The sequence below is a fragment of the Protobothrops mucrosquamatus genome, unplaced genomic scaffold (assembly GCF_001527695.2).
Source record: "Protobothrops mucrosquamatus isolate PMUCROS unplaced genomic scaffold, P.Mucros_1.0 scaffold298, whole genome shotgun sequence".
In the NCBI taxonomy this organism is placed as follows: Eukaryota; Metazoa; Chordata; class Lepidosauria; order Squamata; family Viperidae; genus Protobothrops; species Protobothrops mucrosquamatus.
Window position 1 is genome coordinate 225,699 of NW_015386641.1, and position 27,440 is coordinate 253,138.

The 27,440-nt window shown below is 40.0% G+C and overlaps 1 protein-coding gene across 1 annotated transcript in view; it reads right to left on the reverse strand.

The window, feature by feature from the left end:
- PLD1 (phospholipase D1) overlaps window positions 1–27,440 on the reverse strand; it is a 120,838-nt gene that overhangs the window by 68,377 nt on the left and 25,021 nt on the right. The window contains exons 2-6 of the mRNA XM_015814930.1: window positions 9,977–10,159; window positions 9,912–9,914; window positions 6,775–6,902; window positions 4,591–4,736; window positions 1,663–1,771 (exon numbers count right to left, since the gene is read on the reverse strand). Coding sequence (XP_015670416.1) covers window positions 1,663–1,771; window positions 4,591–4,736; window positions 6,775–6,902; window positions 9,912–9,914; window positions 9,977–10,130 — 540 coding nt within the window. The 5' untranslated portion in view covers window positions 10,131–10,159. The remainder of the gene's footprint in view (window positions 1–1,662; window positions 1,772–4,590; window positions 4,737–6,774; window positions 6,903–9,911; window positions 9,915–9,976; window positions 10,160–27,440) is intronic.

A 27,440-nucleotide genomic window follows, 5' to 3' on the forward strand; every position in this document is an offset into this window, starting at 1 on the left:
GCCTTAAAGATGATAGTCAGCACCTTGAAGCGCACCCGGAAGGCCACCGGCAGCCAATGCAGCTCACGCAGCAGCGGTGTTACGTGGGAGCGACGAGTCCCTCCCAACACCGCCCGCGCGGCCGCATTTTGGACTAGCTGGAGCCTCCGGGTGCTCCTCAAGGGAAGCCCCATGTAGAGAGCATTACAGTAGTCCAGGCTCGTGGACTTCAACTCCCAAGGCTTTGCTCTCAAGGGTAGACTACTCACTGCTTCATCTTCTCTTTCCACTTCTCAGAGGAGAGAAGTCACTTTCAAAATGCGTTCTTGGCCCTAATCCATATAGGCTTTACATAATTTAATAAGAAACGTGATTGTATTTGGAAATAAACCAACAACCAGTGCAATGCCACACCGCTGGTACAGTATGACGATATCAGGTGGCTTACATGCAGGCAACTGTATTTGTCTTCAAAGCCAGTCCCATCAAAAGTGGGATTTACAAGGCTTCTAAGTTAGGTGGGGTAAAAAAAAAACCAAGCAATTCAAGGATTCCAGGAATGCTACTATTATTGTAAAAAAGATGGAAAAACAGAACCTTGAAATTCTATTCAAATTTCTCTCTCTCCCCCCCTCCTTCATACTAAACAAAATCAAGGGATATCATTCTCAGGTTTTCCTTCAGTCTCCAAGTTCTGCTTAACAGTTCAGTTTTTTCTTCCTCAATTTTAATAGTCTTCCATACCTCCCTGAAGGCCATCATTAAATCTCTTTAGAGTCTAAGAGTCTTGTGATGAAGAAGACCACCAGCAGCTTTCCTAGGAATAGCTTCAACTGGTAAGCCATGAGTCTAGAAGGACCACCAAAGTTGCAGACTACCTCCTTCTGGAAGTTAATGATTAGATAATGATAATGATTGAACTCTATACACCAGTGGTGGCGAACCTATGGCACGGGTGCCAGAGGCGGCACTCAGAGCCCTCTCTGTGGGCACGCACGCCGTCGCCCCAGTCCTAAACCTTTTCGCTTTAGGCCTCCGCCGCTGTGTGCAAAAAAAAAAAAGTTCAATCAGTCAGTCAATTTCAACTTCTTGCGGGAAAAAAAGATCTTGCAAAGTTGGAATTGATTGAACTTTTTAGTCCCACCCAGTCTGCCGTTATCACCGCAGCCACGCCCACCCAATGGGCCACACTCAGCCGGCACTCGACGATGCATAAGTGGGTTTGGAGTTGCAGTTTGGGCACTCGGTCTCTAAAAGGTTTGCCATCACTGCTATACACTCTACCCCAGGGTCTTCAAACTTGGCCCTTTTATGACTTGTGGACTTCAACTCCCAGAATTCCTCAGCCAGGCCTGCTGGCTGAGGAATTCTGGGAGTTGAAGTCCACAAGTCATAAAAGGGCCAAATTTGAAGACCTCCGATCTACCCAATACACTAGAATGGTCTACTTAGGAGGTCATAAGTATAGCTCAAAGCTTAGTTAGATATTCAGCTCTCCAGCTCTCTAGCTTTATCAATTACAAATGTAAAGGGAGCAGTGAAATAGGAACAAACAACTGACATGCTATGCATGAAACATATGCATAACCTCATTTATGGAAACTATAATTAGATAAGTAACCAAAGTCTAAAGTTAAAATTAAAAAACAACTTAAAACTGATTTTTCAGATGAAGGATCTTACTCTTCTACTGGAGAGATGATCTTCTCTGACCATGTTTTCAGAGGTGCGTGGAAGACTCGGCATTTGTCTTGCTTCTCCCCTTTTGACAGTCTGTCTCTGCACAGTGTGTCTAAAAAATACAACATTGAATGTGTCCCAGAGATGAAAGGTGAATTTTGCCAATAGAAATATCCTCATTGTTAAAAAGAAAACATTTGCAGCTAATGATTCAAATGCCTTTAATTACTGGGAAAGATAACATAAAACACACATCGATACATTAATTGCATGTGCACCTTGAGGCTTGTATTTTCATCCAGCACAAAATGTCCGAAATATACCCTTACCACACTTCACTTACATAAACGATTAAGTTCTGTCTTAGCCAATAAATGTGTCTGAACAATTAAAACTATAAAACTGATTTGGATTACTGAGTTGATCTACTAGAATCACCAAGTTCATTTGGAATTGATTCAACAAAATTCAGATATCTAAATCAGGCCAGTTTAGATATTCAAATCTATGGGTGAATGGACCACAACATCTCCGAACCAAATCAATCTGGCAATCTCTGATATAGCTTGAAAATTTTAAAACTATTACTTTGGTCCGAAAGTGATGATTTCAATTATCTCTAAATTAAACATTCACACACCATTAAGAGCAATCATTTTTCTAGGTCACCTAGTAGATAGTAGATAATAGTAATATTAGTAGATAGCAAAGAGAGAGCCAGTTTGGTGCAGGGGTTAAGGCATCAAACTAGAAACTAGAAGACCATGAACTCTTTGGAAGCTGGTTGGATGATGGTGGGAAAGTTGCACGCTCTCATCCCTAACAAGGAGTCATTGGCAAGCCACTTCTGGAATTTTGCCATGAAAACTGCAGGGATTTGTCCAGAACTGGCTGAAAAGATCACAGATACAGTAGATAATAAAACCAAGAGTTTATTTTTTTGCATTTACATTGCCCATAAAACTGCTGTCTCAGCAATTTTGCTTCTTTGAAGATAATCTCCATTAGCTAGGGCAGTCTTCTTCAGGATTTACTGCCAAAGAATTTTCCAGAGTCCTGGTGATCACCTGGTTCTTAGCAATAATAAGCAGGCATTATAAGAGCTAGTTTGATGTAGTAATTAAGGGTGCTGACCAGAAACCAGGAAATCGTGACGATACCTTTAATGTTATTAAACAACAATATCTGCCTATTGCAGATCCATGGGAAGGACTTGCTAGGTGGACAAAAATGCAAAATGCAGTCTAATCCTCTGGCTGACTATGTGACCAACCATAATAATAGCGCATGATGCTTTGATACAGATGTTCATAACTGCTTTTAAGCCACTGCTTATTTTGACTATCCCATTCCCATGCAATCACAAAGTAACTTAATTTACATGAAGCCAATTCTTGGCCTGCTGAAATTTTGGCAACGGTACCCCCATCCTAAATGTCTATTGAGATTCTCAGTCATCCGGGTCATGATTGTCCCAAATGTGCACTGAAGAAGCTTCTTGGATGAGAAGGAAAAGGAAAAATAAAGCAAGTCCAGTTGCCTTTTGAAAAAGCATCTGTGGGTACCCCAACCTTTGGAAACATTATGTTCAATGCCATAAAACTAACCACTGAAAGCCAGCAGTAGTTAAAGCAGGGATAGGGTCAGAACGGTGTTAATAAGATCACAACAGCAACTTCTGAAGAGTGTTTAGGGGCTGAATCAATGTGCTGGGAGACTGCATGGAGACCTTCCCATCTACCTCTGGGTTAGAGCATCAGTGTAGGACAGGGGTGTCAAACTCAATTTCATTGAGGGCCACATCAGCATTGCAGTTGCCTTTGGGGGGGCAGATGGGTGTGGCCAGGGTGGGTGTGGCCTACTGTGTGGGCGTGGACAGAGTGGGTGTGGCCTATTGGGTGGGCATGGCCAGCTCTACATCGTTCACGTCAAGGGTGCCTGTGGGGGCCTAGGCAGGAGTGGGACAGATCTGAGGGTCTCTAGCAGAAGGGGGTGGGACAGGGGCAAGTGCCAAGGCATGGTCCACTGGAGGAGCCACACTGCCTGCTGAAACCCCTCCGCTGGAGCCCATCAAGCCGGATATGTGAAGTAGGCGAGGGCCATTTGCTGCCCACTTCCAGGCGATGGTGCATTTCTTCATTCCTCACAAAGGGTGACACCTCCCCAGCATGCACCCAGGGGGCGGGGATGACACAGCAGGGGCTGGTTCCTCGCTGTTTCCAGATGGTCTTGTGGAGCTAATACTGAATGCGTTTCAGCACAGATGGCCACCACAAAATTATACATTGGCTCCCGGCCAGGGCCAAGGCAGTGGGGGCCGTTCCCTCCCTGTTTCCAGGATGGCTTCGCGGGCCACATGAAACCACTTTGTGGCCGCATCCGGCCCCCAGACCTTGTGTTTGACATGTCTGGTGTAGGAGCAATACGGATTCAAAATCTTGTTCGGTGAGGAAGTGTCTTAGGTTAGAGCTATTATATCTAAACTGCAAAAACCCTGAAGAAAATTAGTGGTGGCAAAGCTTCAGAACCTTCTGTATTTCTTTGATATCAGCTACTCAACAAAGCTAGCCATCTGCATGCTTATAATTCAAATATGACGGCCCTACTTTAGGTAATTCACTATCTTTTAGCTTATCCAACCTCATAGAGTTAAACAATACGTTCCTCTTTTTAAAAAAGAGAAAGAACCAACTATGCCATCTTGGAACTTCTTGGCAAATGGTGATACAGATATACTAAGACTACTATAGTGGTAAAGCTGATACAAATCTGAACAATATTGTCTGAGAGAAAAATCACAAAGCCATTACAAATTGCTGAGCTCTCACCAAATCATAGCATACCACTGGAGGAAAATTGGGTAGGTATGAGTGCTTTCCCCACCCTACACGCAAACAAAAACCCCATTTAGAAAGATTTGCATGCAATCACCTTCGTGTTGGGATGGGAATTCGGATAAAAGCTTTGTATCGAAGGAGTTCTCTATGCAGCTCCTGAAAATGCTTGTATTTCCTTTTCACTTGCCATATAAACTCCCCATGGGTCAGCTCAATGGTGTAAACACGGGGGCTTGGCACCTTCAAAAAGGAAACCAGACGTTAAAGGCTCAAAGAAGATTATTTAGTCATTCTCTTCTTCTCTTTCATGTTAGCACGTTCTACAAAGAGTCCATTAGTGACCTTCTTGTAGATCAATTAACCAAGGCTCTCATTTAATACAAGTAGTCCTCGATTTACAACCACAACCAAGCCCAAAATTTCTGTTGCTAAGCAAGACGGTTAAATGAGTTTTGCTCCATTTTATGATCTCTCTTGCCACAATTAAGAAAATCACTGCAGTTGGTAAGTCGGTATCACAATTGTTAAGTGAAATCAGACTTCCCCATTGACTTTGCTTGTCAGAAGGTTGCAAAGGATGATGATCATATGATCTGGGAGACGGCAACCGTCATAAATATATGCCGTTTGCCAAGTATCTGAATTTTGATCAAGTGACAACGGGTATGCTGCAACGGTTCTAAGTGTGACAAACAAGTCACTTTTCTCAGTGCTATTGTAATTTCGAACGTTCATTAAACGAATCTGAAATGTAAGGACTACCTGTATTACATTTCAGCAAGATTTATCCTGAGTCAGTGTCATTGAAAAAGAAACATATTAAGGCAGGGGTGTCAAACTCAATTTCATTGAGGGCCACATCAGCGTTGCGGTTGACCTCAGGGGGCCGGGTGGCCAGGGTGGGTGCGGCCTACTGGGTGGGTGTGAATGGAGTGGGTGTGGCCTGCTGGGTGAGTGTGGCCAGCTCTACATTGTTCGCATCAAGGGTGCCTATGGGGGCCTGGGCAGGAGTGGGATAGATCTGAGGGTCTCTGGCAGAAGGGGGTGGGACCAGGGCAAGTGCCAAGGCATGGTCCACTAGAGGAGCCTCACTGTTCCTCTCAGGCCATGCAGAGGGGGGGGGCTAATGGAGCTAAGACTGAATGTGTTTCAGCATAGATGGCCACCACAAAATTGTACATTGGCTCCCGGCCGGCCTGGGCCAGGGCCAAGGCAGAGGGGGCCGTTCCCTCACTGTTTCCAGGATGGCTTCGCGGGCCACATGAAACCACTTCGCGGGCCGCATCCGGCCCCCGGGCCTTGTGTTTGACATGTCTGTATTAAGGGGAAAGTAATTAGACATTATTTCCCAACAATAAAAGATGCATAAAAATAGCTCAGTACATAAAACCCCCTCTCATAAGTATCATTTCAGAGAAAAAAATATGTAATTTACCTGCTCTTACTAAGCAATTGGATGCCACAAATCATAGAGAATTGATCCATGAACTATAACTGGTTCCTAGAACCTCTTTTGTGATTCAAGAGCAAAATAGGACCAAGATAGCAATATCACTTAGCCTTATATGCTGCTCCATAGTGTTATACTCTCTGGGCAGTTTACAATGTCAGCATATCGCCCTCAAGAATCTGGGTCCTTATTTTACTGACCTCAGTAGGATGGAAGGCTGAGTCAACCTCGAGCTGGTAGGATCGAACTCCTGGCTGTGGACAGAGTTTGCCTGCAATACTGCATTCTAATCACTGCACCTTTTTACTTTTGAAGGGTAACTGGGACTTCAGATAAATCTGATTTTTCTGTTTTAATCTGAGGGAAGGGGGAAGTCTGCCAGGGCACAAAATGGGTTCTGTGATCCTCATGTGTACAAAACACCTCTTTTCACTGATGCATGGAAAAGCTACAAAGGTCAAATTGGAATGAAATTGGTTCAGAGCGAACTTTGGATAGTGAAACCAGTGGCATATAAATTTAAGAAAAAAAATAATCTTCCTCCTTTCCTTTGCCCTCCTATCACATTTGGGGAAAATTCCCCTCGATTAAAGATTAGGATTCAGTAGTGAAGATTCCAATGCAAATCATCAGGTGTACCAATTTCTAAAAATAGCACACAGAAACCAGCCATTTCTATGGATTAGATTAAAAAGATTTTAAACATGATATCCGATGTTTTTTTTTAAAAAAAATTTAGTCTTCCATTTTTTAAAAAAATATTTCGACCCACTAGGCCTCCTGCAGCCTTGCAAAACATGAAAGTATGACTGAGAGAGTAGATCTGACCTTGGTTGTTGACGTAAAACGCTCCACTTCTAGAACCCGTACTCGGACTGGACACCCGGTTAGGTAGAGCTGCACGTGTGGCTCTTTAAATCCTTTAGTGTTATAAATGGCTGAGAATGGAATGCCCACTGCAAATAATGAGATGGCCAGGTATCAGTTATTTATATGGGTTTTAAAGCGCATGTTAAACAGGTTACAGCAAAAGCAGTTAAATGGCAGATTGAGGCATGGCAGCACAATGTGGATTCCTTCAGCCAAGTGCTCCATGGGGTGTAGCAGCTCCTTTCAAATAAATAAAAGCTCCGGATTGTTTTGTATTAGTCACTACCCCTTTAAATAGGAAACCTGATGCCAAGAGAGTGATTTGAGTGAAATGTAAAAGAAAACAAAAGTAATACATTTTTTTTAGACAAGTTTCACAATAAAAACCTAAAATAATTGTTTGTTTGAATTGAAAGATCAGGAACTGAATCTGGGTTGTTCTACTGCAAAACATTATTCACATCCTGGATCAGATTGGCAGTAACTTATAGTTTGTCTAATCATACTTTGTTGAATAAAACACAGTTGGCACACAATGTCAATCAACTGTGGTTTACAAATCAAGGTTGATTCACACTTTGGGCTGCATCAAAACAAAATCAAGCCATGCAGCATGTACATATATGCTCTGATCTATATATCGAATTCTCTCTCTCTCTCTCTCTCTCTCTCTCTCTCTCTCTCTCTCTCTCTCTCTCACACACACACACACACACACACACACACACACACACACACACACACACACACACATATTTGATATACTATAGCTATAGTATACGTCTGTCTGTCTGTCTGTCTAAAGCCTCTACCACTTTTGAAGAGAGGTACTATCAAAAACTGATAGAAAACCATGAGCGACATCACTCACAACTACTACAACAATGGATCTCCAGCTTCCAGGGCCCTGGAAGTACACTATTGTAGTAGCTGTGGGTGATGTCACTCATGGTTTTCTGGTGGAGGCTTCATAGCACAGGGCTCATCAGCAGATTTTGTCAACAACTGTGGCTTCTACTTCCCTTGGCTGGTTGTCACAATAGCAAAGGGTTTCTTTCATAGCATTTTTTTTGTACTTGCATGGTTGACCTCAAGGTTTCTTCCCAGATTCCAGTACAACTGTAGAGCAACTGGCAAATCATACAGTGGTTGTCCCATCTACCTCTGATAATCAGGGACTCAATGCTAGTAGACTCAATGCAATCCAAGATAGCCCATAATAATTTTTATAAACAAACAAGCTTTTTAAAATAATATTTACTGTTAACTACCACATGGTTTGCATATTAAACTAAATACTGGTTGTTGAATAAAATATAGTTGATTGGGTGCCTCTAAGGGAAGCACATCATATTATGGCACAGCACACTGAATGAACCAGGCCACTGAAAACAACAGGACTTAAGTTGTCTATAGTTAACTTGTTACACTGGTTTCAACATGGCCTTTGGACATGAATAACTTCAGCTAGAAGTAGGAACATTTATACATGCGTAAGCAGATGCTGGATGAAAAAGTTTGTCCTTCTCAAGTAGCTGATGTTTATCTATCATTGTATAATTTATCTAGCACTACCAATCTAAGCCATAGCAATCCCAACACATATTGCTAAATAATGGTAAAGGCCTGGGGTTTTCTGTATCTCTTTCCTTCCACCTAATCGTCATGTGGATATTATTATTATTTTTTGCAATCCGTATCTGGTAGTCCTAATTTATTGCAGTTGTTAACAAACCTCTTTGAAGAGAAAGCTCAGAACAGATTAGAAAATTCCAAGTTTTTCTCATCTCTAGTTATGGCCCTGTGCCATTACTGTATTTCAGAATGATTCAGGACGGGGTGGTTTTTTCCCCCCAGTTTTAAGATGTGTGGACTGGGGAATTTTGAGAGTTGAAGTCAACACATCTTAAAATTGGTAAGACTGACAAACACTGATTTAATAGAATAGATGGTACCACTTCAGATTCCATACTGAATTAAAAATAATTAATTAAAAATATTTGGTTCTATTCTCCTACCTTCGCTCTCTCTCTCTCTCTCTCTCTCTCTCTCTCTCTCTCTCTCTCTCTCTCTCACACACACACACACACACACACACACACACACACACATCAATACAGTATGAGCAATTTAACAATTAAAACAAAACATTATCGAATAAAAATTTTAAAATGTTAAAATTTTAAAAATTTTGCACTCAGTGTAGTTCTTTGCTTTCTCATGATCTTTGTAAGACTTGACTCCAAGATGTCTAAAGCAGGAGGATAAAGTCACAGGACATGCCGCTGCCAAACACTTAGCTTTTTGGTTCCCAAAGCAGCGCAAGATGTCACCTCTGAAACACAGTGTCAAAAGGACCTGATTTTGGCAGTCTCATATTTAAACTGGAAAATAAGGGAAGGAATGGGACTGCAAGTCTTTTGGACATAAAACACTCCCATTCCTCTCTTAACCCGGTTACCAAAAATTCCTGAAAAGTTTGAGGAAAAAAACTGGGTCCAAATTTTCAAACTTTTCTTTTCTGGTGACAAGAAGACCTTATATAATCTGTTGGGATTTTGGAGGTTTCATCACCTGAAAAAAAAAAGAAGCTTTTGGAGTTATTAAATATAGAGTTTTGGTTTTTAGTTGGTAAAAGAAATAGGGTTAATAGTACGGGAAACAGAGAAATGTTAGCCAGGATGGTTGCTGAAGACTTCACAAAGGGCATCAAAGTTCCTGGAGCTCCGATTCAGTGTAATTCAATCACATTTGATTTCTCTTCCCCCTCATTCAGTAAGAACTATCATTGTGTAATTTATCTAGCACTACCAATCTAAGCCACCGCAATCCCAACACAGTAATTGCTAAATAATGGTAAGGGCCTGGGATTTTCTGTATCTCTTTCCTTCCACCTAATCATCATGTGGGGTTTTTTTTTTTTTTTGCAATCGGTATCTGGTAGTCCTAATTTATTGCAGTTGTTAGCAAACCTCTTTGAAGAGAAAGCTCAGAGCAGATTAGAAAATTCCAAGTTTTTCTCATCTCTAGTTATGGCCCTTTTTGATGGCCCACATTTGATTTCTCTTCCCCCTCATTCAGTAAGAACTATCAACCTTCTTTTTAAAAAGAACGCTCAGGTTTCAAAGAAGCATTTTATGTGCTTGAGCTATTGACTTACCAGGAGCTTTTGGATCATGTACCACATCACTATCCAATTCTTCCCCTTCAAAATGAAGCTCCCTTGAGTCCAGATTTTCGATTAAGTTACTCATGTCGGCAGCGATTTTCCTCAGTGCTGAAGTGCTCACTTGCTTTCTATTGCTGAGAGACATCTTAAAGGTTTACACTTGCGCACAAGGGGCTGTTTGAGAGAAGGAGCAAGGAAAATGCATTACTGTGGTGGTTATGACTAGAGTTTGTTGCTGCACCAAAGACTGATCTGCATGCCTGCTTGGCCAAGAAATTCAACTGTCTGCCTTTCTATGTTGCAAGATAAAAAGAGTTCAGATAGGATGGAATAACTCAAGAGCCAAAAGTTTGTCTAAAGAGCAGATGAACAGCCAAGTTTCTGTTACCACTCTTGTATCATAAGAGTGGTACGTCTTCATGTAAGCCAGTGTTTCTCAACCTTGACAATTTTAAGGCATGTGGACTTCAACTCCCAGAATTCCACAGCCAGCAATGCTGGCTGTGGAATTCTGGGAGTTGAAGTCCACATGCCTTAAAATTGTCAAGGTTGAGAAACACTGATGTAAGTCATATATGAGAGATAGACACTCTTCCTTTTTACGACCCTGTAGTCCCTATTCAGGCTAGAGTTGGGGCAAGTAGATGGTGCTCAGCCAGGTGTCCTTTCTGACACCACATGGAATTTGCAGCAGATATTTTTTCTTTACGCCCTAGGAGATTAACATCTGCCACTACCTAGGATTGAACTCTCAATCTTCAGAGTGGGAGGCGAGCATCTTCACCACTAGGCCACCACACCGCTCATATGAGAAATAGATACAAGATTAGTACAATATTTATTTTCCTTCTTGAGCGAGCTAGAAAGGTGATACAAATTGAACATTAATGGAAAATCCCATAGTCTGCTTATTAATTTTGCCCATCAAGGAAGCCATTTTCTCTGGAGAACATACTGCTGGTTCTCTTTCAACATGTACATCACTGAACATGTGCAGATATCATTACAGCAAATACAAACTTAGCAAGGACCAAACAACATGAGGAGTCCTTGGAGCTCCATGTGATTCAATTTCATGTGGATTGCTGGGATATAAACTATTTTTATTGCTTAAGTATAAACAAAGCATCACATAACATGTGAATGGTTCAGAGAATTCCAAAATTAAAAACTGGAGAATCTATACAAGGTGCCTAGCAGGATCTGAGCATGCTTTTGCTTAAGCCATCTCCTTTGCTCAACTCTGGCCAATCAGATTTGTACATTTGGCATTTCCTTTGAGAATAAGTCTCAGAACTCAACTTCAGTATTTCATCTATCTGATGATGTGCAGAAGCAAATAGCACAGTCCAGCGTTTCTCAACCTTAGCGACTTAGATGGATGGACTTCAACTCCCAGAATCCCACAGCCACTTAAGCAAAAGTGTTTTGATCATGTATTATGTATAAATTAGAAGACTATTATGTGTTCAGTTTAATAGACATTAATACTGGTTGTTTTTGAAATGATGAAGACCCATCATATAGGGTATATGGGTTATATATAGGATTCTTCCAAGAATCCTCTCCTGTAGAACACACATAGGGAGTAATTTCTTAGCAAGAACAGGAAAAAACCAACAGCCACAAACAAGTTTGTTATCTCTCACTAAGCCATAATATGATTTGCTGGCCATGTTGTGGCTGGCCACGTTGTGTGAACCAAGCCACTGTAGTTATTATTTCAAGAAAACTTAATTGAATCAATTTCTATGTATCTAAACAAAGCAATGTATAAAGAATTCTCTAAAGTTGGAAGCCTAAAATAAAACAAAATCAGCAATCAAATCCATGTATCAGACTTCCCAAATTGGTGTCCAATGAAAGCCACAATATTGTATTGCATACCATGATGTCACTGAGCAAATGAGCAAATTATACAATGTATATCATCTGACAATTATGTTATGATACACTTATTTATTTTATATGGGGTTCTTTTTAAAATAAACAATTCAAAGTGGCAACATACCTCATAATCCTTCCTCCCCCTATTTTCCCCACATACAGATAATCCTTGACTTACAACTATTCATTTGGTGACCATTTGAAGTTACAACAGCACTGAAAAAATGACTTATGATCATTTTTCACACTTACGATCATTGCAGCATTCCCATGGTCCTGTGATCAAAATTCAGACAGTTGGCAACTGGCATGTATTTACAATGGTTGCAGTGTCCCGATGTCATGTGATCAGTTTTTATGACCTTCTGACAAGCAAAATCAATGGGAAAGCCAGATTCACTTAACAACCGTGTTACTAACTTCATAACTAGTAATTCACTTAACAAATGTGGCAAGAAAGATCATAAAATGGGTCAAAATCAGTGGTGGGATTCAGCCGGTTCGCACCGGTTCGGGAGAATCGGTAGCAAAATTTTGCTGAGTTCAGAGAACCGGCCGAATGCACACTGCTTCTGGAAGTCCAGTTTAGACCTCGGAGGCCTTCAAGGCCTAGAATGGCCTGCCAGAAGTGCATGGATGCCACTTCCGGAAGTCTGCTTTGGCCTTGGAGGCCCAGGCCTGCATCCAATAAGAGAACTGGTTGTTCAGGTATTTGAATCCCACCACGGGTCAAAACTCTCTTAACTATCTTGCTTAACAACAAAAATTTTAGGCTCAATTGTGGTTGTACATCAAGGACTACCCGTATAATGTCCTTGCTTAGCTGACTCATGAGATTAATCCACACCAGTTTGAGATGTTTGGTAACAAATATTAAAAGATAAATAATTCCACATTCCCAATTGTTGCCAAGATGGCCTTTTCTTTTTAATTATCAGAGACTGGAAAGGCAGACAGCTGAAGTCCCTTCTGAAATAGACTGTGATGGAATGTTTCTGTGAAGGGGGAGGCGGTGTGATGGACTACAGTCAAGCAGCAGGATCCAGGAAGGAGGGAGCACATTCCAACAAGGGGAGTGAGACAAGAGACAGCATAGTTGGATCTGGATCATGGGAAGAAAAAGAGATTTAAGATAGCCACTCTCTAGGATATACCCATTGAGGTGATAGTAGTAAAGGTTTAGTTGGGCAAGATTCTGTCTATATGGTATATGCAAATAAAGAACTGAGCTTTTGCTGGACTGTTTTACTTTGTTCTTGGGCTAGGTCTGTCATATACCCACTAATGTGCCCATATACTGATTAATTTTTTAAATGAATTACTTCTCTGCCCCATTATCTCTTTTCCTCCCTTTCCTCCTGCCAAGCTGATTTCAGCCATCTCAAATGCAAAAGCCTGGAATTGGCATACATATTTAATTAAGCAAGCAATTTTAGTGTTCTCTTCCTTTAAAATATTCAGCAGCAACAAGGTTACTGCTATACCTGAATTTTTTTAAAAGAGACAGCTCCAAACAAGAACAGAGTATGTGCGCACTCTTTACAACCAGTACCAAGCTTGGGTGTGTTAAAAAAAAACCACACAAGAAAAAAGAACAGTCAAGATGCATGCTTCAGGAAGGGTCCAACAGAACAGAGAATTGCAATTCCAGTTCTTCTTGTATGAATTGTATGAAAAGTCCTGTATTTTTCCCTTGGATATATAATCTTCTGGGTCATTTCCCCTTAAGACAAAGAGATGGGTTACTGGTTTTTCTTGTTTGTGGGTGGTGGTGTGTTTTGTTTTGTTTTGTTTTGCATTGCAACAATAGTGACAATAGAAGAATATGCCATCATCCATTTTGTTCATTGTTCAGAAGGCAGATCAGACAAGGCAATGGGAAATTAAACATTAAGTCTCCCTCTTCCTTTATATGCCCTATATATTACCCTGTTAATCTACCTGTTTGCTAAGGTAAATGTTGAAAAGGAATATAGAGTTGGTAGCAAGAGCCAAGAAATGAGTTGATTAGTCAACTTTATTACCATACATCCACTGTATCTGGTAGCTGAGTATATTTGGTAACCAAGTAGCCCAAGGAGAAAAAAACAGGAGTCACGTACAACATACAACATACAACATAAGGACTGTAACTGTCATTATGTGGGACAGACATGCAGAAAACTAGCAGAGTGCATCTATGAATACCAACTAGCAGTCAGAAGACATGATGAAAACTCTTTAATCTCGCAGCACATGGACAGACTCAACCATAGTTTCAAATGGGAAACAGTGAGCATCCTAGACCAAGCTAAATCCAAAAATGCTAGGGAATTTCTGGAAACTTGGCATTCAGACATATGAGCCATAAACCATATTTACACACCATTCAAAAGAAACAATAAAAAAGCTAGGCAGGAAACAGAAAGACTAAAACACATCCTTTCCAGAAGCCAACACCCAGATAAGCAGGGATCAATACCAAGCAAACAAGCAGAAAACAATACCCCAATCAAGAAATTACCAAGGATCTTGTGAAAAGACATTAAAGAGTTGCTGATAGATGCTACAATCATACTTCTCCATGCTCTAAAGCAGATTATGCCTTTGAATCCTAAATATTGTGCAGCTCTGTTGCCTGCAGCGGTTGTGTCCATGGACACTGCACATGGCATCCAGGATGGTTTTTTTTTAATTTATGGATACCATTTCTTGGAAGATAGGGAGGTCCTTGGATTGTATTGGTCCTGAAAAGCTTTTTGGGGATTAAAGACAAACTAATTGCAGGAAACCCATTTTTGTTAAATTGTCTTATTGCAAGCCAATTCTCAGTATCTTCCAAGAAAAGAAACAGACAAGCATGCCAATAAATACATTAATTACTGACAATAATGATTTCTTTTCGTGACAGAAAAAAATTGCTTTGAAAGCAAACATTTAAATATTTCTTTAATTGTGGATGCTAAATTGTGAACTCACTCGTCTAGTGTCTCCACTGTTTGCAGCTAAAGTAACTCATCCTGTACTACGTAGGTATAAGAAAACAGATAGGAAAACTAAATGGAACAAAACATTATAGGAGATAATTGGAAGTGTTGGTATCAGGCTTGTAGGAACAAACTTGACTGGAAGTGGTTAGTCACAAGAATAGTTTTGATCAGAATAAATTATTAGGAAGAAAGTTAAAGTAATGACAGAGAATTCCGGTGAGTATTATACTTTCAAATGAGGAACATATCTAATTTTTTTCTTAAAAAATCCCTTCTCACTTTTATGAATGGTATATGTCTTCCTCAATCTCAGCTGTACAGATACTTGAAGACAGCTCTCATGTCTCTTTTCCAAGTTAATACCAAGTTGAGAGTTGTTTTCCAATTCAGTAGAATAACACAGGGGTCCCCAACCCCAGTCCGTGGACCAGTACCGGGCTGCGGCATGCCAGCAATTGGTCTGCACAAACAAGCAAAGCCCCATCCGCGAGATGCAGGCAGCACACAAAACCATGCACCCTCCAGTCCGCTGAAAAATCTCTCTCCACGGAACTGGTCCCTGGTGCCTAAAAGGTTGGGACCTCTGGAATAACAGAATAACAGAGTTTGAAGGGACCTTGCAGGTCATCTAGTCCAATCCCCTGCTCAAGCAAGAAACCCCATACCATTTCTGAGAAGCAGCTGTCTCAGTCTCTTCTTGAAAGCCTCCCATGATGGAGCACCCACAACTTCTGAAGGCAAGCTGTTCCATTGGTTGATTGTTCTCACTGTCAGAAAATTTTCCTTATTTCTCTCTTTGATCAGTTTTTACCCATTGTTTCTTGTCTGGCCTTCAGATGCTTTCAAAAATAGGTTCTCCCTCTCCTCTCTGTGACAGTTCCTCAAATATTGGAATACTGCTATCGTGTCACCCCTGGCCCTTCTCTTCACTAGACTAGCCCTGCCCAGTTCCTGCAACCATTCTTTCATAATAAGATGTTTTATAAGATGTCTAGTAATAATAAAATATGTAATAAGATGTCTAGTAGCTAATTCCCAAAGCATCAACAGATGCAGTCTGCCTCCTCTTCCCAAAAGAAACCAGGATCGTGGGAGTTTGAGGATTTGGGGCAGTTTATCTTAACTGCTCCTAGCACTGCACAATTCTGGACAGAGAGCTCTGATGTTGTTCCTCAGATGGTCTGAAAGATGGCGACTGCCTTAAAGTTGCTCATTAGCTTCCATGGTTGAAGGTGATATAAAATTGCCCTTCTGTGGTTTTCACAAATTTTGATGGAGAGGAGAGGACTCTGGGATTCTTTTGGGAAGAGGAGGCAGACTGCATTTGTTGATTCTTTTGGAATTAGCTACTACAGGTGTCCCCAACCTTGGCAACTTTAAGACCTGTGGACTTCAACTCCCAGAATGGCTGGGGAGTTCTGGGAGTTGAAGTCCACAGGTCTTAAAGTTGCCAAGGTTGGGGACCCTTGGGCTACTAGACATCTTATTCAACTGGAAAACAACTCCCACCTTTGGTATCTTCAACTTGGAGAAGAGACATGAGAGCTGTTTTCAAGTAGACAAAGAGCTAGAATTTTTCAGGAAACAATGGATTTAAATTACAAGTCGTTAGATCTTCATTGGACATCAGAAGCGTTGATCAAACATCAGGATTTGTTTCCTAAAAATAAGAACTGCTCAACATAGCCACAGATTGCCCCCAGAGTTGGTGGAGTCTTCTTTTTGACCTGGTTTAAATAAGAGGCTGAATAACCATTTGTCAGGAAAGCTGCAGTATTGGATTACTGCATTGGACAAATGGTTAGACTATAATATTCAAGGCCCCTTCAACTTTTACATTCTATGTGTTTGTGATTGATGTTTGCCCAATGTTATTTCTGACTATATGGCTAGCTGGAGCCATGAACAGAAGCATTCACCACTGCAACCTTTTGTTACAGTTCATGCTTTAATGATTTTCTTCCTTTTCCCCCCTTTTTCTTTATTTAATGAGTAACACAGAAGTCAAAGAAACCTTATGATCCTTCCAGAATCATAACTTTCAATCAATAATTGCATCACGTATTCATATTAAATCATGAGACAACATAGCAGAAACAGAAATCTTCACCCTTTTACCTATTTTAGCTGTTCTGCCTAAGTCAGGAAACCCCCTTCAAGGGATTTGTCATTCAAAGGCAAATAGAACTGGCCATCATCAGCTTTTAAGATAGCTTGCTTCTCTCTCTCTCTCCATCCATCCATCCATCCATCCATCCATCCATCCATCCATCCATCCATCCATCCAATTTACGCATCACCCATCTCACTATCTAAGTCAGCCACATACCCCCAGGGACCAGTTCTGTGGAGAAGGGTTTGGTGGGGGGACATGGTTTTGCGTGCTGCCTGCATTCCACAGATGGGCTTCACTTGTTTGCGCGGCCCAGTTGCTGGCATGCTGCGGCACGGTGTCAGTCCATGGACTGGGGGTTGGGAACTCCTGATCTAAGTGACACTGGGCAATTTACAGATTAAAAAAAAGCTTGGAGTATTAGCCGCAACAGTTTGCCGTGGCCGCACTACAGGAAGAGCTTGAAATTTTCTTTTGCTTCTAGAGGGCACAGACACTATGCTATGGTGAAGAAATCCTAGTGAAGGCATCTTTTATTCATGTTCTTTTATTTATTTATGAAATGTATTATTCACAGCAGGGCAATATGTCCCAATGGAGGTGGGACTTTCTGCATTGGTTGTTGTAACAGGAGTGGAGAACATTTGGAGACTAAAGATCATACTCATCACTGGGAGGAACAACAGAATGCAGTGAGGGTTTTAGTTTATGGCACTCACCCTCTTCCAGGATGGGCTGTAGGACTGAGTTTAGGAACTTTTCTTCATATTTTTTTTGTAAACCAAGTGAACTCTGCTTTAGAAATTGTATTCCATCTTTGTTGAGCAACCAGACTCCACATAGCAAGAAATAAATGCTATTTTTTTTTAGTAACCATAACTAAGGAGGGGTGAGGGGAAATAAAAAAGGGGCACATGAACTTTTGGACCAAGGATCACCATTCTGGTTTTCAAGATTATAACATTAATCACTTTCAAGTAAACAAGCAATAAAGAAAAATGCTATTTGCTTGCATAATGGGCCCCATGGAGAGGTCCAAACAAAACTAAGTAAAAACTAACAACAGTTAAATTATACAAAAGCAATATACACCAGTCACAGTACAAGTAATTATGATGTAACTCTAAAATCCTGAATCTATAAACACGGTACCCTTGCTGTCTGGGTATCTTTTCCAACAAACAAGCCCTACTATTCAACTTTAACTTCTATCCAAATTCTCCTATCAATCAATTTATTTTATAAAATACGTATGTTTTCAAAACTTTTTTGAACCTACCCAAAAATTTGTGGACCTGGCAGGGTGGAGATGGTGAAGTAGAATTTCATAAGCAGAGACCAGATTTTGAAATGCAAAAAATGGGGTGGAAAACCTGTGAAATGGGGATGGAAAAAAGTCTATCAATTGAATAAAAACAGGATCATGGCAAGCCAAGTGGTGGGGCAGGGACTGAAGTATAGCCATCCACCACACCAAGAGTTTAAATTGGGCTCTGACTCTAATAGGAAGGCAGTGTAAGGTCTTGTGGTAAAAGGAAACTTTTAAACAAGAGAAGTCCAAAACACTGTATGCTACACATTTTTGGATCATGGTCAGAAGATGGCCCTGTGTACTTTAGAGGTACTCTGAGGGTTGCGGGGGGTGGGGGTTAAATGGATTGTATATACAACAGAGTTAAAACTTGCTTTACAACATTCCATCTGCCATCTTGCCAAATCTGAACTCTGTCTCATGAACACCACTGGTTGCTCACCTCTGCTCTAAATTCAAAGCAAAGAAATGACATGGTACATATCTCACAATAGTATGGACTGAACATAGTTATGGACTTTTCTGTTGTCCATAGCCTCCCACTATGACTGCTGAAAATGGACAGCACTTTTCCTGACTTTTTAAGGTGGAGAACACATGTGTTGTTAAGTCTTGAAATGACCATCTCATAGTTAAATAAATATTCCCAGCCACATATGCATGCAGACTATCCCATTTGCAACTCCTGCCTCCTCCAAAATATCAATGTCCTTGTTGGCTACCAAAAGCTTGTTCAAGATCAGTGTTTCATGGCCAGTGAGCATGCTAGGAAAAGAGGGGTGTCAACCTAAACATTTCAGTCTTTTTTTCTTATTTTGTGTTTCAGCAAAATTCAGAGTTCTTGTTGGCATTTGGATGATGCTGTTTTAGCATTAAGATCTCCAGGAGCAATTAAAATGGAAGTATAACATGATACTTATAATGATCCCAAACCACTCAGAAGATCATTTTAGGACTCTAACATATTAAACTAAAGATTAAAAAAGAAACAGACCGCAATTATGTCTACTTTTATATTTGTTTGCGATCTCTGATTCATGCCATTTTATAACTTCGCATTGTCACGCAACATGGAAATGTACAGCCACGTTATTGAGAATTTTCCTTCTTTTTACTCTGAAAGAATAATTTATCAAGACTGTTGGTGCTTCCCGTGATAGATAGAAGTAATAAAAGTAAAAATTCCAAATAGCATTGCAACTGAATGCATTAAACTCTGGCTCCCCAGGGCTATACGGAAATAATTAAAAGGAAATGAATTGATAACTTTTTTATTTTCATTTCAGAGACCAGCTGTGAAGGAAAAAAAATGGCTGCTGAACTCAGTGGGAAAGGACAAAACTCAGAAAAGGAATCTCTGTCCTTTTACCCCAAAGATACTGAGGCAGACTGTGCAACACGTAACAATAAATACACCAGTAATAAATGACAAAGAACTTCACCTTACATTTCCAAGGAATCTTCCTTGACTTTCAACCATTCATTTAGTGACAATGTGAACTTACAAAGGTACTTTTTTTAAAAAAAATGATTACAACTAGCCCTGATGCAGCATCCCTACAGTCACATGTAGGGATGCTGCAAAAAAACTAAGTACTTGGAAAGGGACGTGTATTTACAATGGCTGCAATGTCCCGAAGTCATGTGATTGTCATTTGTGAACTTCCCAGCCAGCTTCAAACAAGCAAAGTCAATGGGGGGATCCAGATTCGCATGAAGGCCGTGTTACTCACTTAACAACTGAAGTGATTTGCTTAACAACCAAGACAAAAAAAAGGTTATAAAATCAGGTGTGACTCATGTAACAACTGCTTCGCTTGACAATGGAAATTCTGCTCCCAGCTGTGGTCATAAGTCAAGGACTACATGTACACTTACACATACAGATAGTCCTCAACTTACGACCACCATTGATGTCCTCAAATTTTGACCACAAAATTTATGCTGCCAAGTGAGAAATTTGCTAGGTGAGCCTTGCCTCATCACGACTTTTTTTTTGCCACATTTGTTAAATGAATCACTGCAGTTTTTAAACTAGCAACACGGTTGTTAAATGAATCGGGTTTCCCCACTGACTTTGCTTGTCAAAAAGTCCGCAAAATTGGATCACATGACTCTGGGACACTGCAACCGTCATAAATGTGAGTCGGTTGTCAAGCATCCAAATGTAAATCACGTGACCATGGGGATGCTGCAACAGTCCTAAATGTAAAAAAGAGTCATAAGTCATTTTTTCAGTGCTGTTGTAACTTCAAATGGTCACTAAATGAACTGTTGTAAGTCGAGGACCACCTGTACTTAAATCCTACTAAATGAATCAAAGCAGGATAGGACAGCAATGTCCTTCTATCATCTTGCAAGCTGTTCCATTGGAAACCGGTGTTCAACAGGTAACCCTAAACAATGAGTTAATAGCTTACTAATTAAGGGAGAATCCCTATTCATCAGAGAAGCAGAACTTGGCTGTGCCAAGCACAAGATGGTACAGCTAATAAGAAGATGGTTCTCAATTCCGCCTTTACTGCCTGCTGATAATGAATAGCTTAACTAGAACCTTGTGATAAATAATTAAAAGCACTGATAGGTAAAGGTTTTATGAACTTTGTGCAAACAAAGCTGGTGTTCACGTGGATAGCACTTGGAAAAGGAATGTGCTCCAAGATAAATGCCAGGCTGGCACTAGAATTAGAACATTATCTGATCTTTAATTCAATGAAGAAGGAAAAAGAATTACAAATGGAATTTGAAACGTAATGTTGCAGCATTAATGCAACAACAATGAACTCTTGTATTAAGGGCTCCAGCCAGCCTCTTGCAGAACAGCAAGTATGGTGTTGTTGTTAGGTAGCATTGTGGAGACATATGTACATGAGGGGTCCTTGGTGCTCTCTGAGCTTGGCTGTTTCCTTGCAGACATTTAATTACTCAAATCAGGTAACATTATCAGCCTATACACAGATTAACACCAACATTAACATCAGACTAATAATCAAGAAATAAACAATACCTCAATCAAGACACTGCCATGCAAGCCAACAGCAAACAGTCCAACCAAAGAATCTCTAAGACCATCCCCATCAACACGGACAGGCAAGCCACTAGAATATAAACGGGGGTCTCCAAACTTGGCAACTTTAAGATTTGTGGACTTCAACTCCCAGAATTCCTCAGCCAGCCTGAGCTTGCTGAGGAATTATGGGAGTTGAAGTCCAGAAGTCTTAAAGTTGCCAAGTTTGAAGACCATTGATACAAACTGAGAGCAAACCCCACTCCTTACCAGCACTGATGATGTTAACTAGTTTGGGTAATGAAACGTCTGCAAGAAATAACCAAGCTCAGAGAGGAACAAGGACCCCTCATTTCAACCCTGAGCTACAAATATTCTGCTATCAGTACCTATGTACGTGAATATGACATGTCCATGTCCATCCTCAGTTGTAGAAGATCATGAATAGGTTTGAACTAGCCGCTTTGTTTCAATAACCCAATTCACTTATGGAGAGTATTTGTAGCTCAGGGTTGAAATGAAGGGTCTTTGGTGCTTTCTGAACTTGGTCGTTTTCTTGTAGAAGTTTCATTACCCACACTAACATCATCAGTGCTAGGAGTTGTTGTGGGTAGAAAAGGAAGAGACCATGCTATATATGCTTTTTTGAACTCCTGAAACAAAAGCAGGTTAAACGTTCAATTAACTAAATAAATACACAATATACAATTGGCACAACACTACCCCAGAATATTTCACTGTGAATCCTCATTTTAATGGTTACATTGGAAGGTGGGATGTTGTTATTAAGGAAAATCCATTGAATCAAAGAGTAGTATATTGTGGGGATTCATGTCATTTGCATGATAATACAATTGTGTAAATCTCATAAATTCAGCCAAATGACATCATTTGCCCAATATTATCATGCACAGCATGAGCTCCTCGTTTTAGTGAAAGAGCAATTCTCGGGTAAAATAGAAGGAAATTGGTTTTTAAAATAACTGTATTACAACATGTATGACCTATATTCACTTCTCTCTCTCTATATATATATATATATATATATTCACTAAAGTGTCCTTCAAATGTCTTACCCTGTCCATTCCATTTTAAGAACACATTGCAGGCCAGTTCCATTAAACCAGAAATAAATCATTATACTAATATAGATTACAAATGGCAACAGCATCCGCACGTGATAACGAACTGCAAGATATTCATTCAATTTTCAAATGCCCTGCAGAATTCATTCCATCTCCAAATGCCTACATTTCCAGAGTTGATTGCTCAATTAATTAAGCAATTTATATCTTGTTCTTTGAATTCATTGGTACCACTCACGGCATTTCACTGAAAACAATGAAAACCAATGTTACTCTGAACAAAGCTTTAAAAAGCATATGAAAGCCTATTAAGAATTTTCTAATAAGAGCAGGCTGAAGGCAAGTGACACTTTTCAAATCAAATTTTACTCTGTCTCTGGAGCAAATGCCTCCCCAAAGAATTTCAACAGGGAAAGAATATTTTTAACTTTTAACCTGATTAGAAGTCAGAAGGCATCTTGGACAAAGAAAGTGCTTTCATGCTGTTGCCAAGAAAATTACATAGATGTGTCTATAAAAGTCACAGAGTTGAGATCAACTCAAAATGAACTCCAATTTAGCTGCTTAAAGGACTTGGCACAGTCTTCTCTTACCTGGCTTCCCTCCAAATATGTGGATTTTGACTCCCAGAATTGCTCAATACAACTCTCACGCTGCTGAAAATTGTGGGATTGAAGTCTGCACATCTGGAGAATGAGAAGGCTGTGGGTGCTCTGTTTATTTTTTGTCAGAACAGCCATAATCTTCCCTGGACTGGAAGCTTTATAACAAAAAATGTCCCAAAGGTGCTTTTTTTCAAAAGGCAACTGGACTTTTTTTTGCTTTTCTTTGAACGAGTTTCACTTCTCATCCAAGAAGCTTCTTCAGTTCTGACTGAATGGTGGAGAATGGAAGCATTTATATTCCTTACAGTCAGCTGGTTGTTAGAACTCTTTCTGAGAGTCGTTGAAGCCACTTGGTGGTTTATCTGTGCCCTCAGGGTCACCTGAATAGTGCAAATGGGTTGCCTTTCATTGTAGTGGCACAGTATTGTAATACTGTGCCACAGTATTGTAGTGGCACAGAATGCAGTATTGCAGGGTAATTCTGCCGACTGCCAGCAGTTTGATTCTCACTGGCTCAAGGTTGACTCAGCCATCCATCCTTCCGAGGTCAGTAAAATAAGGACCCAGATTGTAAGGGGCGATATGCTGACTCTGTAAACCACTGAGAGAGGGCTGTAAAGCACTCTTACAGCCTTAGACAGGGCTGCAAAGCTGTGAAGCAGTATATAACTCTACGTGCTATTGCTATTGCTTTTGAAAAAGCACGCTTGGAACAACCAGGACTTAGATGACTGAGAATCTCCATAGACATATAACAAAAAATGTTCTTGAAATGATAAATGTTCAGGAGAAAAGAAGCAAGCAAGGCAAGAATTCATGACAACTTTGCTAGCTATTTTAAGATACTCATGGGCCTGTTTCTCCAAAATGGAAGCTATCATAGGCACTGGACAATCACCCTCTTTGTGAACTTTGTATTATTTAAAAAAGCACAACTTCAGCAAACTTTTCAACTGTCTCTCTCCCCACCATTGAAAAATAATTTTTAAAAATCCCTTTATGTCTCCAGAATATCTGGCTGGAAACCTCAGTTATCTTTCCCATTATCACCCACTTCTGTGCTCAAAAATAACAAGAAATTATCCAGGGTAAGACTGCAAAAGGGCAGAATTTGCAGAAAGCTCATTAATTGCTAACCTCACTGTAGACATCATCCTTGGATATTACATTTAATAATAATAATAATAGTAAAGTTGGAAGGGACCTTGGAGGTCATCTAATCCAACCCCCTGCTCAGGCAGGAAACCCTATACCATTTCGGACAAATGGCTGTCCAGCCTCTTCTTAAAAACTTCCAGTGTTGGAGCATTCACCGCTTCTGGAGGCAGGTTGTTCCACTGGTTAATTGTTCTAACTGTCAGGAAGTTTCTCCTTAGTTCTAGGTTGCTTCTCTCCTTGATTAGTTTCCATCCGTTGCTTCTTGTCTGGCCTTCAGGCGCTTTGGAGAATAGCTTGACTCCCTCTTTTCAGCCCCTGAGATATTGGAACACTCCTATCATGTCCCCCCTTGTCCTTCTCTTTATTAAACTAGACATACCCAATTCCAGCAACCGTTCCTTATATGTTTTAGCCTCCAGTCCCCTAATCATCTTTGTTGCTCTTCTCTGTACTCTTTCTAGAGTCTCAACATATTTTTTACATCGCGGTAACCAAAACTGGATGCAGTACACTTTACACTTTAATATATACCATCTGGATAAGTGTAGTAGCGTGGGGATGATTGGAGGAGCCAGGAGGAAGAGCCACAGACTAGGCACAACAATAAAATAAGAGGCAGCTGAGCCCACGGAAGGAATGGGGGCATGGCAAAAAACTCAAAAGGAATGTCTATGGAGATTCTCAGTCATCCAGGCCATAGTTACCCCAAAGATGCTTTTTCATGAGGCAACTGGGCTTTCTTCTTTTTCTTTGAAGATGTTTCACTTCTCATCCAAGAAGCTTCTTTCGCTGAAGCTGAAGCCTTCAGAAGCTTCTTGGATGAGAAGCGAAATGTCTTGAAAGAAAAAGAAGAAAGAAAGAAAGAAAGAAAGAAAGAAAGAAAGAAAGAAAGAAAGAAAGAAAGAAAGAAAGAAAGAAAGAAAGAAAGAAAGAAAGAAAGAAAGAAAATCCAGCTGCCTTGTGAAAAAGCATCTTTGGGATCTCAGAAGGGACCCTTCCCAGTTTCTTGGGCTGTAAAAGTGAAGAGAGGTACCTGCAAGATTCTGCTAATGTAACCTTAGAATAAAATTAGAACTAGCACTTTGAGTTGCATTTCTTATCCAGACTGTCTTGCAAGGGTGTGACAATAAGGTATGGGTTCATTGTCCAATATCTATGTTAGATTCCAGTTTGAAGAAAATAGCTATAAGAATAGATATTCTATAAGTTACTTAAATGCATAGCAAAATATTTCACAACTTCCTGTAGAATAATATGGAAAAATCTGAAGCACTGCATGGGTCTGACTCACAGTCAGTCATCAGACCCGACCTCTACAAATTTCTTTTGTAACCAATATAATGTTTTGGGCCAGATTTGCAGGGTTGGGAACTGCCTTGCAATTCTACATTACGTTCAACATTGCAAACAATAGCAAGAAGGACCTAGCGGGGCACAAGCTACTGTATTCAACATTTTTTCTGTTTCCGTAAGACCAGAGTTATGGTCTTTTTATGAGGCTTCAAACAACCAGCATTTACATTATTCCTTCTTTTCTCCTCCAACTCAGCTATTTTTCTTTTTTTAAAAAACCTGTGATCCAATTCATCCCCCAAAGGGTAAATCTAGGCACTTGCAATCACGGAAGGTGGCTCATGTGATTAAATGACTTTCCCTAAGAAAATTCCCAAACCAGGAGTTAACACCTCAAGAGAAATAGTCTTACCAGACTTTTCCTGATGTGTTAGATTTGCTGAGCTTACAGGTGGCCAGGGAATTCCATGTTTCTTTTCTGTGAATATTTCTGACTAGCTTATTGCAACAATATCCACACTTCATTTTCATATTTTGTAAAACTCATTTCAGCTTTTTCATATCTTCTTAAAACATGTCAGCTGCTAACCCTTAGGGTCCTCCACTTATTTTTTCCCCCTCTGTTTTATTAGAATAACAGAATAACAGAGTTGGAAGGGATCTTAGAGGTCATCTAGATCACCCCCTGCTCAAGCAGGAAACCTTATGCCATTTCAAACAAATGGTTGTTCAATCTCTTCTTGAAAACCTCCAGTATTGGAGCACCTACAACTTCTGGAGACAAGTCGTTCCACTGATTAATTGTCCTCACTGTCAGGAAATTTCTCCTTAGTTCTAGATTGGTTCTGTCCTTGATTAGTTTCCATCCATTACTTCTTATTCTGCCTTCAGGTGCTTTGGAAAATAGGTTGACCCCCTCTTCTCTGTACAGCCCGTTAGATGTTAAAACACTGCTATCATGTTACCCCTAGTCCTTCTTTTCATTAAACTAGACATATCCAATTGCTTCAACCATTCACCTCTAGTCCCCTTTTTGAAGGGATGTAGACAACCGAACCAATCATCTCTGAACAACATGTAATCTGTGTCCTCACATTTTATATTTGGTTTAAATATAGAGATATGAGTGTATATGACTGAAGCCTAAGGCAAGTTCTCATTAAAACTATTCCTAGAGCTGAAACCCTTTGCATGAATGGCTTAAAACTAAATTGAGTGAAAATTTCAATCTGTTTTACTTTTTGGTCTGGAAAGAAGAAACCACAGGTCAGCACAACGGTTAGAAAATACATCCTGTTCATTTTCAGGAAAAAAAATAAGAAGTATGCCCAGTGTTCATAATTCAGATGAATGTTTGAGGCCTTCTTTGCCATAAAAAGAAAAAAAAATAGCATTTCACTAGATTGGATGTTGACAGTGTTAAACAAACAGCCATTTAAAAAGTCATGCTTCTCATAAAAGGAGACATTCACAAGGAAGCGTAAGCCTGAACACACAAGTGGAAAGGATGAAAATAAAAAAATAGATAGCTTTGGAATTTTTTTCATGAGAACATCCTGAGTTGCTAGCTTGTTACTTGGATGGGGTCCTAACCATGTGTTCAAATCAAATAAGATTGATAATAATTACAAAGATGACTCAAAAGGTTAACAAAGAGATTTTCTTCTATTCACTTCAGCTTCTAATTAATCTGGAGGAATTTATTAAAAGGCTGACTTCAAGTCCATATCTTGACTCATCCTTGTTTTGGTAACACGATTTATTAACTAATCACTACTGGTTAAGTTCACATATTGGATAGAACCCTGACAATGAGGTATAGCTTAATTTATAGCTCAATATGTGATGCGCAAATTTAGTCAATTTTGGCTTATTTATTAAATTGGTAAAACAAATCATGGTGGAACATGAGTTATGAATTCAGTCAATGGCTTAATTTACATATAATGAAAAGTATACTGTGTTTTGTTTATACGTGATTTAGTATTAAATGCATTCTAGGCCATAATGACATTTTGTAAGCATC